This window comes from Mustela nigripes, chromosome 7 (assembly GCF_022355385.1).
Source record: "Mustela nigripes isolate SB6536 chromosome 7, MUSNIG.SB6536, whole genome shotgun sequence".
In the NCBI taxonomy this organism is placed as follows: Eukaryota; Metazoa; Chordata; class Mammalia; order Carnivora; family Mustelidae; genus Mustela; species Mustela nigripes.
Window position 1 is genome coordinate 86,284,043 of NC_081563.1, and position 15,666 is coordinate 86,299,708.

At 48.5% G+C, this 15,666-nt stretch overlaps 1 protein-coding gene across 3 annotated transcripts in view; it reads right to left on the reverse strand.

Moving 5' to 3' along the window:
* Positions 1-1,171: 1,171 nt before the first annotated feature.
* UXS1 (UDP-glucuronate decarboxylase 1) overlaps positions 1,172-15,666 on the reverse strand; it is a 90,236-nt gene continuing 75,741 nt past the window's right edge. For all 3 annotated transcript variants that reach the window (XM_059406377.1, XM_059406376.1, XM_059406375.1), the window contains 5 exons: positions 11,857-11,900; positions 8,424-8,484; positions 6,212-6,269; positions 4,202-4,305; positions 1,172-2,037 (listed from right to left, as the gene is read on the reverse strand). In XM_059406377.1, the coding sequence (XP_059262360.1) occupies positions 1,906-2,037; positions 4,202-4,305; positions 6,212-6,269; positions 8,424-8,484; positions 11,857-11,900 (399 nt within the window). In that variant the 3' untranslated portion in view covers positions 1,172-1,905. The remainder of the gene's footprint in view (positions 2,038-4,201; positions 4,306-6,211; positions 6,270-8,423; positions 8,485-11,856; positions 11,901-15,666) is intronic.

Consider the following 15,666-nt stretch of genomic DNA (forward strand, 5'->3'; position numbering starts at 1 on the left):
ATCTAACCAGCCACCTGTCCCTCCCCAGGCTCCCTCAGTACCACTCTCCTCTCTCCCTGGGACAGTCATGCACTCAATCCAAAGCTCATGTTATTTCCTTGGATGTATTGCCCTTTTCCTTAGGGGGAATTACACCCTACGCACCCCCCTTCCCCTTCTTCCTTGTTCCCTGAAAACTTTTATGAAAATCATGGGGACGAAAGTCAAAAGGACTCCAGCATTCTAGACATGAGCAAATAACAAGATAAGAGAATTCTGAACCCCAGGGCTTTTGGGTACCCCCAAACTGCTCCGCCCAGGTTAAGATTAGAAAAGTTCCCTCCAGGTCTCTGCTCATTCTGCGATGTCTGGAAGCTCCCAAACTTCTCAGCTCTGTTCACCTCTGCCCAGGAAATGGTGTATCGCACAGTTGGGGACACAATAATGACAATTAAAATAAGAAACCTTCTGTGAATCCTCTTTCACACAATGTCTGATCGAGCAACAATCCCAAGCTCCAGAATCTTCTGGGGAATTTAGCATGACAAATAAAACAAAACCACAGCTTCCTTGGCCTGGACTCAGCAATTCTGACAGGAAAAACATGTCCAATTAAAAAAAAAAAAATCCCCAAGTGATTACGAAGGGCAGGCGAGTCTGGCTTACCCTGGCTGGTTATGCAAATAGGCATTCTGTTTAACTGCTCAGGTTCTCCTGGTGCCAGGTCAGGCTCTGTTGCTGCCATGCAGAGCCAGCTGGCTTGGAAAATGCAGTGGCTTGAACTCCCTGCATTGTTCTCCCATTTATTCCAAAATGAGTATGAAAATCCTAACGCAAGAGCTTGAAAGAATTCTTAATGAAAGCAAAAGCTCTCAAAGTTTTCTCTCAATGTGCCTCGTTTACAGATTTTATAACAAATGGCCCTTCTTTTTCTCCATCTGCTCTGTGCTGCCAGGGAAGGACATGCAGCGATTCAAACCCTGGGTGGGACTGGAAAAGTCTCTCCACGCAGCAGTGAAGATGATACGCAGATTCAGTCTCAGGAGCAGAGCAGTGCTTTTAACACCCACTCATCAAGTTACCTATACCAGCCTGGATGTTTTCGGAGTTTTCCTTTAAATTCTACAGTATTTTTTTCAGCAATCCAACAATACACTGTGCAAAGCAGAGAGCCAACCTTTAAAACTACCAGTGTGTTCCAATATTTTATTAAAATAGCATATTTAACCACTTTTAACCAAGAATACGTTAACTTTGTCCCCCCACCCCTGCCCCAAATACGCAGCACAACACAGTAGTGATTTCAAATATCCTTGATCGTGATAACCAACGGAAGTATTTCAAAGTCAAGTTTGCAACTAAAACCTAGATCTTGGAAAAATTCTGAATTAAAAGAAACATAAAGCTCTCAAACAGAATTCTTTAATCTGCCTGAAGAATAAATGCCGGTGTGTCACCCACCTGACAATCCTAAATTTTTTGTTTGTTTTTGTCTTTATGCATAGTATAATGTCTCATTTATAAGTACCCACTTTTATAAATAAAATTGGCATTTTTCACCCCATTTAATGTTCCTTTTCAGCTTCACAAAGAAACCAGTAAATAAAACTGTCAATGACAGTCACGACATATGCTCTCATAGCAAGATAAAAAACGTGAAAATACGCAAAGATGCATCTACCCTATTTTACATAAAAAGACAGATTTTAAAAAGTGCAAGGCAAAATTTGCAGTTTTCTGAGGGGAGTTTTTAGGCACATCCATTTCTTTAAAGCAAGCTTCTGAATGAAATTCCAGTTTGTTCTTCATGACACCTGTTTAAGTCTTTCTTTAACCAAAAAAAAAAAAAAAAGGAAAAGAAAAAAGAAAAAAAAATACATCCCATCAAGTGTGAAACGGGATCTCCCGTCCCAATAAGTGAGGTTTTCAGTTATGGCGTGTCCGTCCTTTTTTTATCCTTGCGGGCTTTGGTTTGGGGATGTATTGATTATTTGCCTGGTACTCGAGTTCTTTACGGAAGTAGTGGATGGCTTTGTTTAAACCTTCTTCCAGCGGGACCTGTTTAAAGAGAAGGGGGGGAAGGGGAGACAAGGTCACTGATGCAGGAAACGCCAGACATCCCCGGGGCTTCGCAGGAAGAAGTGCTGACGAGTGCTCTGCCCTCAGCAGAGGCACTCACAGCAACGCGGGAGGCTCACACGGCATCGCGGATCGCCAGGAGAAGGTCCTGCCAAAGCTGCTTTCAGAACGCACTGGGCGATTTGACAAATGACACCCCTGACGGACAGAAGACAGGCTCTCGTTCCCAAAGACCATGAACTACCTCTTGCTGATTTGGGGTCTATCCAGTTTGAATCAACCACAAAGAACGCCTGAAAAGAATGCCTGCGAGTGTGTGCTTTTCTTTCGGAAGGAAGTGTATGATGGAGGGAGGGTCCTTAGGAAGCACCTGTGTGACCCACACACCTCACTCTCCCACGGGACATTCACTCCCAGGGACCTAACAGACCAAGTCTGAGAAGAAGCTATGACGACACCATGGAAGCCCACAGGAAATCCCAACAGCTGCCCATGAGAACAAGGGGAAAAGTCGGGAACGGAGCACTGCCAAGGGCCACCCGGAAACTGATGGCGGAGAAGGCTCTATCTGTTACCTTGATGGTGGTGATGGTTTCATGGGTAGAGAAATACATCAAAATTTACCCAAGTTGTACATTTTAAATACAGGCAGTTTGCTATATGAATTGGCCTCAACAGCACCATCAAAAAGACACAAATAGAAGAGAATCAGGATGGATATATGACTAAGTGCTTCTTTGGACAAGATCCCTCAGAAATTACTAATGAGCTGGAACTAGCAGGAAGAGAACTAGTGGTAGAGGCCTCATCTTCTAAATGTGTTAGAATGTTCCACATTGAAACTCCAGAACAATAAAAAACCTACATACTTCACTAAGACAAAAGCAACAGTTACTACATAGCGAGTGTGCATTTAGCTTTTCAAAAAATATTTTGTTTGAAACACGGGGGCTCTACTTATAAAAGGACCCATGGCAAATGCCTTCTCAAAATGAACACATGTACTTGCTGCTGCTTTGTGTGGCGGGAGTTCTTGGGTATGGTCTGGGCGTGACCATATTTTTAGTGCATTTGACAAATCCCTGTAGCCCTCAGATCCTTCAGAGCTGTAGTTCCAGGTTAAAAAAAGATCGGACTGGAACTCTTGAGTCCCTTTAAGACCCAACACTGTGGGAGTCCATTCATTTAGCTCTCTGGAGGGCAGCAGAAGAGAACATCTCAAAACACGACTGTGGGAGCTTTTTGGTATACGGACCACGCTGGGGCCAGGGTCTTGAGTAAGTGCAGGGTGAGGCTCTCTCTGCACTCCTCTGACCCGTCAAGTCCAGAGACAGGCTATCCCAACAGAAACTCAGCTGTCCTGAGTCCCTTCCCAGAGGGGTCAACGACCAGGGAGCACTGACTCTCATAGCAGGGGAGGGCACTAGACACGGACACCAGGTACACTGTCACTGGCTCTCTCATCTCCCATCTGTTCTTCTAAGGGCCCATTCACCATTCTTAAAAATCATCTACTCTCCTTTAAAAGGACTACATACCCCTCATCCCTATTAAGATGGTATTTAAGCCTAATTCTTATGCCACCTCTTGAGTAACTTATGCTTCCCTGGGTATCTCCTGTTATCTACCTGCGGGATGCACACTACTCTTGGTGCATTTCCCCGCAGGCCACAAGGAGTCTAATTTAGTCTAGGAGCAACAGAAAGTTATGGAGGGTCACTGCTCCCTGGCCTATGGTGTCTCACCCTTCCAACCTGGAGTTCCACCTTCCTGGGAACTGGGGTGACCCTGCTTGCCCCAGTTCCCACAGCAACCTCGCCCAGCCCTGCATGTCCAAGGACATCCTGGGGCAAGTGGAGACCGGCAGGTCAGTCAAGGTGACCCAGAGAGCACACGGCCATTGCCCAGGACACTTCTTTCATGGAGTAAGCCATGTGCGTGTGCAAGTTTACAAAAGCAGACTCCACAGTGGGCTCCCATGTCTCCATCACAGAATGAGTGAATGTGTGTCTCCACACACAAAATGAGAAGCCACAGAACAGGCTGGAGAAAACCCTGCATCCTGTCCGCCCAAGCACGCTAGTGTATGCAAGGACCTGTTGTGGGCCTTTGTCGATGGAGCAGCACGGGGCCCTGCACTCACCACCGGCTCCCACGCCAGCATCATCTTCGCTTTTCTGATGTCTGGTTTTCTTTTCTGTGGGTCATCCTGGGCTTCTGAGAGAAACTGAATCTCACTTCCACTACCTGCATTAAGAGAAAAGAAAGGTAAGTGAAGCACAAACCACTCCAGGTGGGGACTTTCACTGTAATCCTCAAAGTGAAACCCCCTCCAGGCAGTGAACAAGGCTGCCTTGTTCACTGCCTGGAGGGGACAGAATGCATTTCCCACGTAGCCACTGAGTCACATGGGGGACTGGACCTCTGGCCCCAAGAGAACTGGTTGAGAGGCAGTCACTCCCGAGGAAAAGGGCAGGGCTCCCTAGCTGCCGGCTCCCGGGCAGATCACCCATCATCAGCTAACACAGCAGGCATGCGCACAGAGCCAGACTCCAAGTCAGTAAAAGTGGCAAATGTCGTGTGCAGTCACCTGTGATGACGATGGCCCGAGGGAGCCACACCTGAGGCAGTCATGCACTGCAGGAGCCCCTGGTCTGGAAGTGGCCTGTCATCTTGATTAACCAAGTAGAGAGCAGGAGGAAATGACCGTGGGCCAGTTCCTGGCTTATGCCTTATGGAAGACTTAACCCTTTCTGCACCTGCAGGTGGGAGCTCTGAGCCAACATGTAAGGTGTCCAGCTAACCTGCTGCAGAGACCACGTGCAGCAGGACACAGAGCCTGGCTTGTCCAGCATCCTAGCGGGGCCCAGACCCTGCTGGCCAGCAGAAGGAAGCCACGCGAGGGACCACCAGCAAAGACCCGAAGGAGAAACCCCCCAGCGGGGGCCAGCCCTGAGCACAGAACCACAGAAAACACAGCAGTTGCTATTGCAACTGCTCTGCAGTTCAGGGTGGCATGCTACTTAGCCTTTCATAGAAGCACAGTGATTATTAATGCCTGAGGATCTTATCAAGATGCAGATTCTGATCTGGAAGACACGGGTGGGGTGTGTGATTCTGCATTTCTAACAAGCGTCTGGGTGATGCCAAAGATGCTAGCCCCGGCTCCCCACTAGGGGTAGAGGTTTTGGATAGCCTAGTTCCTGGACAAACTGTTATCTGAGCACATCCCTGCCTTACCTGGGATGAGACAGGTAGACCCAGAGTGGGAAAGCTGGGGAAGCAGTCTTGGGGAGGCTGCTGGGGTGACACAATTTATGACTGAGGAAGACCAGCCCCCTTCCTGTCCAAGTGTCCAGAGCTGATAAGAACATGCTGGTAGATGACAGCTCCGAGTCAGGAAGGACAGCCCCGAAGAATCAACTCAGCTGAGCAGGGGTGTGGGCAAGCAGAACGTCCTCCATCAGGCTTACCCCAGTCTAGTCTAGGGAGCCACACTCCAATCTGGTTGTGTCCTGTATCAAACGTCTTGATCAACCATGGAAAACAAAGCACCCTCCCCAAGAGCCAGACTTCCCAGAGCTCTAGTAAGCATGCTGACGTGACGAAGGGCTCACCCCGCATGTAGTGCAACACGAGGGCTATCTGAAACACACAAACTTCTTACGACTTTCAGAGCCTGCCCCTGGGGTTACTCCAGTGTCTACACTGCTGCCAACATGTCACGGCCATGTTGGCTGGCACTGCCAAGAACTTGAAAGTTGCCAACAGATTCCATCAGAAACACACAAGCTGGTACTGGGTACCACTCCCGCTTAGCTCTTCGAAATCTCATTGTCATCACTGCCGATGTTTGGAAATCAAACACTTGTCACCTGTGTGGTGCGATCTACACAGTCCCACCTCAAACACCCAGAACAAATCTACTCCCACTCCACCCCCACCTGCTGAGGTGCTTGTGAACACAACCCAACCCCTGCATCGTTATCTTTCCATTACTTAATTAAAGAATCAGAAGACAATTAAGTGTTCCTGATAAAGTTCTGCTTTTTATCCAATTCAATTAGCTCGTATTAATTACACATTTTCTAATCAGGTTGTTATTAGCTGATAGGGTGAGTGCAGCCAATTTCATTCATTTGGTCTTACTTACCAACAAGGCTTTTAATTAACTGAGCAAACTCTAGGATTGTGTGTTCTTCCGGGTTCCCCTAAGGAAGAAATGGTTGCTGGTTATAAGTGTAATCACAACAGCAGAGACCGCCACGCAAACCACATGCATTTCTTCCAAGCACCCACGGGCTGACTCCGACATCTTGGAAAAATCAGGAGGCTCCTGCCTCTTCGTGTTTCCTTGGGCACTTCCTGATCGGGATGATGACTGATCCACCCAGTGAAGGGCTAAACTGTGTCTGGTCCTGCTTTTGCCCTCTAGACGAAGTGTCTGTTGACAAGAATGCCCCTCGGCTAGGTCAGGTGCTTCTAATATGGACACACGGTACATGTACGGTACATGTGTGTACCAAGAGGCAGGTCAATTTCCAGATCTAACGTTACTGTAACTGCATTGTTACTCTGCATACAAGTTTAGGTCTGCAACATGAGCCCTCCTAAGACAATATAATTCCCTCCAGGTGCACTGTGTCAACAACTTAAACAGTAACAGACTTGCAAACTTGCACGTGGGAGCAGTAAAGGGACTGAAATGCACTCGGCAGATGAGGGCTCCAGATAGCCAGAGAGAAAGCCTCCATGTGGTTTATAGTGTGAGCATGCCCTTAGGGGACATCAAAAAAAGCCATTTTTCTCCTTTCTTGCATCACACAAGACAGCGGCCACTTGCCCTCTTCCCTTCCCATTCCTGCTATTCTTACTTGCCACCCCCTCCCCCCTCGTAAGAGACCACCATCAAGTGTGACAAACAGGTGTCCCACATACGCTGCACTTCCAACTTCCTGGTAGGGCCCTGTGTCAAGGCCCCCTTGGAAAGAAAGAAGGAACCCAGTATCTAAAGAAAAGACTGTGGCTCCTTGAGGAGTGGGGGACATCACTGATAACACCCACATTTTAAAGGGCCTGGAGCAACAGCCAGGTGAAGGTGGCATGGCCTTGACAGTGACAGCCAGGTAAATGCTCGGAAGAAACTGAGCCCAAGACATGTCTCATTCTATTTCTAATTTCATGTTTCTGGAGAAGTGCACAAAGAAGTGGTCAACAGCCCGACAAGGGAGTTACACCTCCACTTTCCTATTTCTTAAGAACTCCCTCCCAACTCAGTGAAAACGGATGCAACAGAACATGTTTCCAATTGCTGGTTACAGAGAGAGGTTTTTGAGTAAAGTGGTTTTGAGGAATCAGCAAGCATGGCCACCCCTGTGGACCTTAAAACCTTGTAGGAAGCCGGAGATGTGGTTTTTGGGAGAACCTGAAGCTGACTCCCAGGTTTGCCAAAGGGAGGGGATGGCTCCTGATACGCTAATGTCAGGGCCACTGGCAGGAGCAGAACATCTAGAATGATGGGCAGTCTGCACTGGACACTTCACGTTCTCAATCAGATGGAGTGAAGCTCTTCAGAGGACAGGGAGTGAGAGGGTAAGAGGACTCCAGACAAGAACACGAACTCTGGCTGAGAGCTGGGGAGGAGGAGACTCAGAGGGCATGACCCTGCCTTCCCAATCCTTGGGAAGTTACCCAACTGTGGCTGCACTGGACTAGCTTGAATGGCCCCCACCCTGAGAAGTAAGGCCAGTGGGTAGCTCACAGAGAACGAGATTTTAGTTCTAAATGTAAGGAAATGCTTCCTGCCGGTGAGAACTGGCCAGAGACAGAATAAAGTCCTTTGAAGAGACACACGTTCACCAAGCAATACAAACGCATAGAAACATGGAGCAAAAGAACCTTACGATCCCTCCAACAGGGAGACTCTGGGGCCCTAGGAAGCCATGAAGGAAGAAGCAACAAAGGAGCCCTGAACAGGCGGCTGAACTACAGACATGATCAGAACCTGGAAAACGTTCTTAACCTCCTCGATCTAAAGCTCACTTAATTCTCAGGGAGATCAGATGACACCGAACAACAGAGAAAGGAATGCACACAAAAACCATCTATAGACTGTCATCAAAGGCTTTCACAAATGCTTAGACCCAGGCCCTTCAGGATGATGGTGATAAACACTCACGCATGCTGTGCATACGTGCTACTCCTTGGCACACACGGATCTGGGGTTTCTCCCCCTCTACCATTCAGCAAGCAAACACAGGCATGCAAATAAAGCAAAGGCTGCGGCTCTTCATGGTTTCATAAAAGCACGAAACTCCGGCCTGTTCCAGCGGGGGGGTCGTGGTGGGAGGCGCGGCCATACTCACCAGGTTGACCGGGCTGCTGACGTTGCTGTTCATGAGAGCCACGAGGCCGTTCACCAGATCGCTGGAAGAGAAGGGAAGGCTGGGTCAGGCACCGCCCGCCGCAGACCCGCGCCACCTCCCGGAAGAGAACCAAACCCCACATGGAAAGCCGATGCCAAAACAAAATCCTGCAAATAAGCGGGGTTGGGAATGCTCAGGTATTCATGGGTGATGATATGAGGTCTGGGATTCGCTCGCAGCGTGTGGGGTGTAGATGGCTAAACGGGAAACGGGAATGGAAGCGAAATGGGCAAGTTCTTTACTTCCGTCTATTTCTGAAACCCTTTAACGACCGAAGAATAGAAATAAAAGAGACAAACGCCCCCAAAAGATGGTGTTAATACAGCTTCTGATGTTTAAACGTGAGCCCACGTAGCTGGTCCATATGAAAAAGCAATGATTAAAAAAAAAAAACAACAGTTCCGACCCACTGAAATGAGTGCACTCCAGTATGTAATTCTCATACTGGTAAATCACAGATAAAGCCAAACAACACAGTGTTGAAATCAACCGGACCGCTGCTCCCTACGCCCTCACCTTCGATTCCCCCCTGAGCCCCCTGCCGCCCCCCGAGACTCCTCGCACGGGACGGACGGCGATCTGGGTGTTTCAGATGAATCGTGACCGACGGGGCCATGGAGGTGAAGAGAAGTAAGCAAACGTTCGCTTACCAAGGTTTGGTTCTTATTTTCAGAGGCTTTTAAAGTGTGGCTCTGTCAAAAAAAAGTTACTTCGTAAAAATGACACCTCACTGCTGCTCACGAGCTTGTTCTCTACGTCTGCTTTCCGTCAGCTGTACTTCTCAGAAGGCTCTGAAAGCTCTGTTCTGCTGATCCAAACGCAGTCTGTGCTGAAACCTTCCCCTCCTCCTCCATTACCAGCAAGGAGCAGGTTGCTACGGTCAACTTCAAAACAGAACCTGTTTTTGCTTTCCTTTTTGTCCGAGAAAAAAAATTTGGGGGTGGGGTGGGATGGGATATTTGGCAAACAAATTGTTTTCTGAATTTTTGTTTCTGATGATTGGGTGTTTTAAGTGAACATCCCTAAAGTCCGTTCCAGTCTCATAGGTCAAGCACAGATTCGAGTAATTGCTGACTCCAGAGGACTTTTCTAGAAACCGGCAAAAAAAGTCACTTCATCACGATGGCAGTAATTAGTATTAGTAATTAGTAATTAGTACAACATGTCTCACATAGCACAAGTCTCTGCATATTCGTCAGAAGACATTAAAAGCTGCCATTCACCAGCATCCACAATCCATTTTAATATGGAAATGAGGGTGGGGCGGGTACAGCTTTTATATAATCAAAATGGCAACTTTTAAGGTCAAAATTGCATAGATCACACCCATTTAACCTGAAGCTCTTTAAAAGTGTCATTTTGACAAAGTGACTTTAAAAAAAAAAAAAAAAAGGACAGCATGCCTTTGTTATGGGGATGAGGCTGTAACCTGCCCGGGAAAACATCAGACACAGTCATGCCAAGATGTGAATGCGTATGGTATGGTCACCCGGACCTCAGGAGCCGGGAAATGCCGCTTCAAGGCAACTGTGGATTCTGGAAGCAGTTAACTTAGTGAGGGAACTGGAGACTCAGACATTGTGCACTTTTAACTACAAAATTAATTGTTTCTTAAAAAACCCCAGCTTCTTAAAACTAGCAAAACTGTACATTATCTCAGTGGAGTCCTGAATAGCAAAACCAGGAAGTCGGGAAAGCTGTGCGAGCCTGCTCCGTCCTAGAAGCACCCAACGGCAGGACGCGCACTGCAGGGATGTTCGCCCCTGAGCGGGGCTGTACAGAAACGTAACTTGATGCCTTGTTTGGAGCACATGGTTCCCGGGGTAAGTGCCTTGAAATGAAAACAGCCCTAGAGGGATCCTGGTATTTTCTGGTTAAGTCTCTTCTTGAGATATTCAGACACCAAAGTGTGCCAGTTTTATTTTACCCCTGGGGTTTTGCGTCCTGCTTGGCAAGACACTCACAGCTGGGGAGGAAAAAACACTGACTGTGATATATGTTTATTCATAGCTTTCTTTCAGACTAAATGTGACGAATGACACTTTGGGGGGAAAAATCCACAGTGGCGGCTTTAAATTTTAATTAATTAATTTATTATTATTATTATTATTTGCTAGCAGTTCTTTTTCTCAAAGAGACTTCTCCCCTGGATTCTCACATAATCTGACAGAAGTCTACGTGGTCGCTGTGGCTGAGGTGGCCCAGATGTGCACCGCCACTGCACCACTTCACGGTTACAGGACCCTGGGGTGGCCTCAGGACACAGCAGGAGCAGCATTTTCCAACTGACAGGCATTCCTGGGTATTTATGTTACAAGGTGAAAACACAGAACTGGATTTTACAATGATTCAGGTTATCAGAAACCTGTACAGAATTCATAGTAACAGTGTCATGGGGGGAAATATTTTGTTCTATGCAAGTGATTATAGTGATATAGTTTATATAAACTCTTTTCCCAGAACTCAAACTGCATTTTAAAATGTCACCAACTGGGGCGCCTGGGTGGCTCAGTGGGTTAAGCCGCTGCCTTCGGCTCAGGTCATGATCTCAGGGTCCTGGGATGGAGCCCCGCATCGGGCTCTCTGCTCAGCAGGGAGCCTGCTTCCTCCTCTCTCTCTCTGCCTGCCTCTCTGCCTACTTGTGATCTCTCTCTGTCAAATAAATAAATAAAATCTTTAAAAAACAAATAAAAAAAAATAAAATGTCACCAACTGAACTGACCAACAAGCACACGAGATTTGGGAGGGTTAATGAGAAAAGGATAATAATTATCACCGTGACTATGAGAAGAGGTTCTCAACTCTATTTTTATCCGCGTAAAATCTCATCCACATAAAATCTGACATGAGGACGGTCTACATTATCTTTCCCTTAATGAGGACAATCTCCCCCGCCCCAGAAAGCCACTTTTAAAGTGGGTCTGACTTCAGCACCTGTAGGTTTGCTGGGTTTAGATTAAGGACAGCTGTCCAACTGGTGTGATCTGGAATCAAGTCGCCCTCAGAAACTGGGCGAGTTTCCCTAAGAAACACTAGGGGGCAGTAAAAGATCAGCACATGAGTCATAAATGGCACAGACTTACATGTACACCTTATTATTTTTTTTTTTTTAAAGATTTTAGGTAATCTCTACACCCAACCTGGGGCTTGGACTCACAACCCAGAATTGCATGCTCCAGCAACTGAGTCAGGCAGGAGCCCGTAAAATTTTACCTTTTAAACAGAGAACCCTAAGGGCTTTCCCACCTGAAAATTAAAATGGACTTTTAACCATGCCATGGTAGAGATGCGAAAATAATGCACATATCCAACAGATGTGGGCCGTCTGGTCTGCACCACCTGCCGGAAGCAGTGTGGAGGCCAGCTGCCTTACCTGACGTACTGGAACGCCCTCGTCTGCGACCCGGACCCATACACCTAGGAGGAGAGCAACAGTTAAGCCTCCAGAGAAAGCCACACCGTCATGGGAAAACGAGGTTCCTTAAAACTCCAGGGGCACAGACTGACCTCAGAACTGAGGCCGAAGGGCCAGTGATGCCACAATTCACTCAATACTTCTGAGTTATGCCCTGAGAGTGGGACAGTGCGTGCATCCACGTTCCGGTCTGTCTTCCAAGTCAGTAGTGGAAGGAGTTGGCATCTGTTACAGTCTTAGGACGTGGCGGGGATCACGTTAGCCCAGAAGGGTGACAGACGCACATGCAAGCAGGAGGCAGTACCTAGAACCTGAGTCCTATACCCTGACTGCCCATCAGAACAGCTGGGCGCTCAGACTAGCCCAGAATCTCTAGGGAGGAGGTGGTGGGCATCTTGGTACTTGGACAGCCCTGGATGAGTCTAACATGCAGCTGAGTCTGAGACGACCAGGAAACTCTGGACAGGAGACGAGGTGAGGGAAAGAAGGAAGGGGGAGGCCCTTGTGCTCCACTTATGTCCCCTGTATGTTGCCACGTCTCCACGCCTGTACTCAGGTCCTTTCCTCCACAGACCTCTTGTCTAAATGTTCTCTCCTGGTGGCACTTCTCTGGCTCATTCCGCCAGCCAGAATGAAGGGCTCTGTCCTCTGTGCTCAGCCATCCTCCCCTCCTCCAGACTCTGTCACTCATACTCGCTTCCCACGGTGAACTCCGGGGACAGGCACGGTGTCCAATTCACCTGCACCCCAGGCACCCTGCATACCACCAACGCTCCACAAACACGTACTGAACAACAATTTTGTGGGGTCTGCAGTGTATACCACTTGCTTAGAATGGAGAGACTGAGGCAGAGGGTCTTTGAGGCGCTCCTTCACCCTTACAGAGAAGGAAGGAGCCAGGGGATTTTTGTTTGCTGGCTTGCACTGGTGGAAAGGGAGCAGCAGGGAGGAAGGACTGCCTTCTAGAATATCCTGAAATCCACGCCTAGAACAGAACAACACTGGTGCCTCCTGTCACTGGCCACCTGATGCCAAAGAGGAGCCAGATGCCAACAGCTCTAAAGCACATACCAGTCCCCAGTGGCCTTGCTCTCCAAAAAGGCTCCCTAGGAGCTCAGGTCACCAGACCGGAGAAGCAAATGGGAAGGAACAGGAAAGGGAAGAAAAAAATGCCTCATAGGTACCTGCTGCCTTTTTTCATTTTTTCAAAAGCAGGTTTGGAAGGCTACTTTTGTTATTTTTTTTTTTTTTTAAGATTTTATTTATTTGACACAGGGATTGGGGGTTGAGAGCAAGCACAAGCAGAGGGAGAAGCAGGCTCCCCACTGAGCAGGAGCCCAATGCAGGACTTGATCCCAGGACCCTGGGATCATGACCTGAACCAAAGAGAGATGCCCAACTGACTGAGCCACCCAGGAGTCCAGGCTGCTTTTGTTATCTTAATAAGCATTCACATATACACCAATGTCATAGGGGCATCGGCTTGACCTACTTAGGCAGAGGCCCCCCCCGCAAGAAGAGGCTGGGGAACTGACTTACAGAGGCTTCTGTCTGCAAGACACAAGTGCAACAGCCAAACTCCGCACAGGAACACTGAAGAAAGGTGAACAAGCCTCTCAGAAGCACACTCATCCTTCCTTGGCAGTTCTGCCAGAAGCCCACTGCCTGGTCTTGCTAACCCTTCTGATACCTTTGGGCAAGTCAGAAAGGAAACCACAGACCCAGTAAGTAGGAAGGAGGGAGGTCTGCCCACCACTGCATCATCCTGGAAATCCACCTGCACCTGAGGAGCCCCGCAGATGGGATACCTGTGTTATTTTCTGTACAACTTCGTTACAGATAAGGTCACGAGAGCTCTGAGCACTGCAGCACCCAGCGTCCAGGAGAGAAAACCTACCATGACTCCAAGTTCAGGAATCTCTTCCTCACCCCCTGCATCAATAACTTCAGAACCGCCTGTAGCTCAGCTGTCAACTGTGGCCCATGGCAAGCTGGCACTGAGCCATTCTCCCGTCTCATTATAAAGCATCAGATTTGGGCGATACCCATCAGCAGCCTGGTGTACATCATCCTTAACCCACAGGTGTGTGGGTGTGGAGCTATGCTTCTGGCTCCCTGCATGGACCTGCCGTTCCTGGGTGTGCTTAGGGTCCCTGAGGACTCCTAAGACAGACTCCTCTGTCTCCTTTCTTTGCACCTTCCCACCATGCCTGGCCAGGGGGTCTGCGACTGTGGGCTGCCAGCATTCACAGAGAGCCCACTGCCCTTGCAGAGCAACAATGAAGGCTTGGTATTAGCTCCCATCAGGCCTCCAAGCTATGATGCCCGGGAGCTGAGCCCACAAACATGCGGGGGCAGCGCTCCGTCCCATCGGATGTGTCAGAAGGAACATGACTCAGTGCTGTGTGCTGGCTGAGCCCACAGCCAGGGGGAAGTGAGAGGGCTGCCAGGGTTAGGACTCTGAAGAATCACCTTCTCAATGAAAGGAACAAGAGAATCATGCTGGTGACATTCAGTGGCTTGAATGTCACAAACTGTCAGAGACCCAGAGGGTTAGTCTTATACTGGGAAGCCCCAAAAAACTCCTGAAGACTGAATTAATTGGCGTTTGTGGAGGGTTTCACATAGCTGCCTTGTTCCAAGCGTCCTTCTGGGTGGGAGGCGGTGGGGCGGGTGGGGAGTGATGCCCAGAGGGCCAGGCTGTGTTCAGGCACCCCTCACTACCTGACAACATGGTCACAAGGCTTGAGGGACCTAGAGCTGAACTGCAGGCAGCCATCGACAGGGGAAGCTCAGGCTGCTCCCTGCAGGTCCAGGGACTAAAGGCCCTTAGGAGCACCTTTTGCAGATATCCTGCACAGGAGGCAGCACAAGGAGAACTGCAGGGGAGCACCACAGGGGAGCACAGAGAGCATCACAGGGAGCTTCCCCGGGAGCATAGGGAACATGGAGGGAGGAAGGGGCGGGGAAGCATGGGGAGTACTGTAGGTCAGCATGGGGAGCACTATGCCAACCCCATCCCCACAGCTGGGCCTCAAGTGCCTCCATGAATGACGGCCCAAAGTTAGGGATCACTTCCAATACCACAATGCAGATACAAAGGGTAAATAAGATGTAGACTTTGGTCTAAAAAGTATGGTTTCTCCAAAATCTCCCTCTAGAAAATACAGCAAGGCTTTTTTAAAAGATACAGACCATGACTCAAACCCCAATTCTATCACATCTGGAAAAATTCACCTCAATCAAGTTGTTCTCTCTCATCTGCAAACTGGAATAAGTCACGATAAGGTGATGAGACAGAATTAAACCATAATGCTCACACGGGTACCCATGCACGAGGGCTTTGACTGAATGGTGAACTCCCGTCTCTTCAAAATATACTTAATGAGCTAGTTCGCCCTGAACCGTATCATCTATTTTCTAGACCTTGTAAATGAGAACACAGTATTTTCTGAGCTTCTGTGTGCTCAAGCTCAAGTATATAGCTTCTGTGCGTGACTTGCAGAACTCAGCAAAATCCTTCCGGAGCGACCCTGACAGACCTCTGTGACTCAAGATGCGGGGACAGGCCCAAAGAATGAAATCTGCCCTGAGGTAAGATAACAAAGGGCTTCAGGAAAAAGCAGCTGGAAGGCGAGTGATGACAGTAACCCCCCTTGGAAAAGGGAAGGTGCGACACTGAGGGGCCATGATAGAGGTCTTTAGGCTTGGAAAGAACATACTGGAAACAGAGCAGGAAAGGATGGATGGACCTCCCTATTCTCCTTC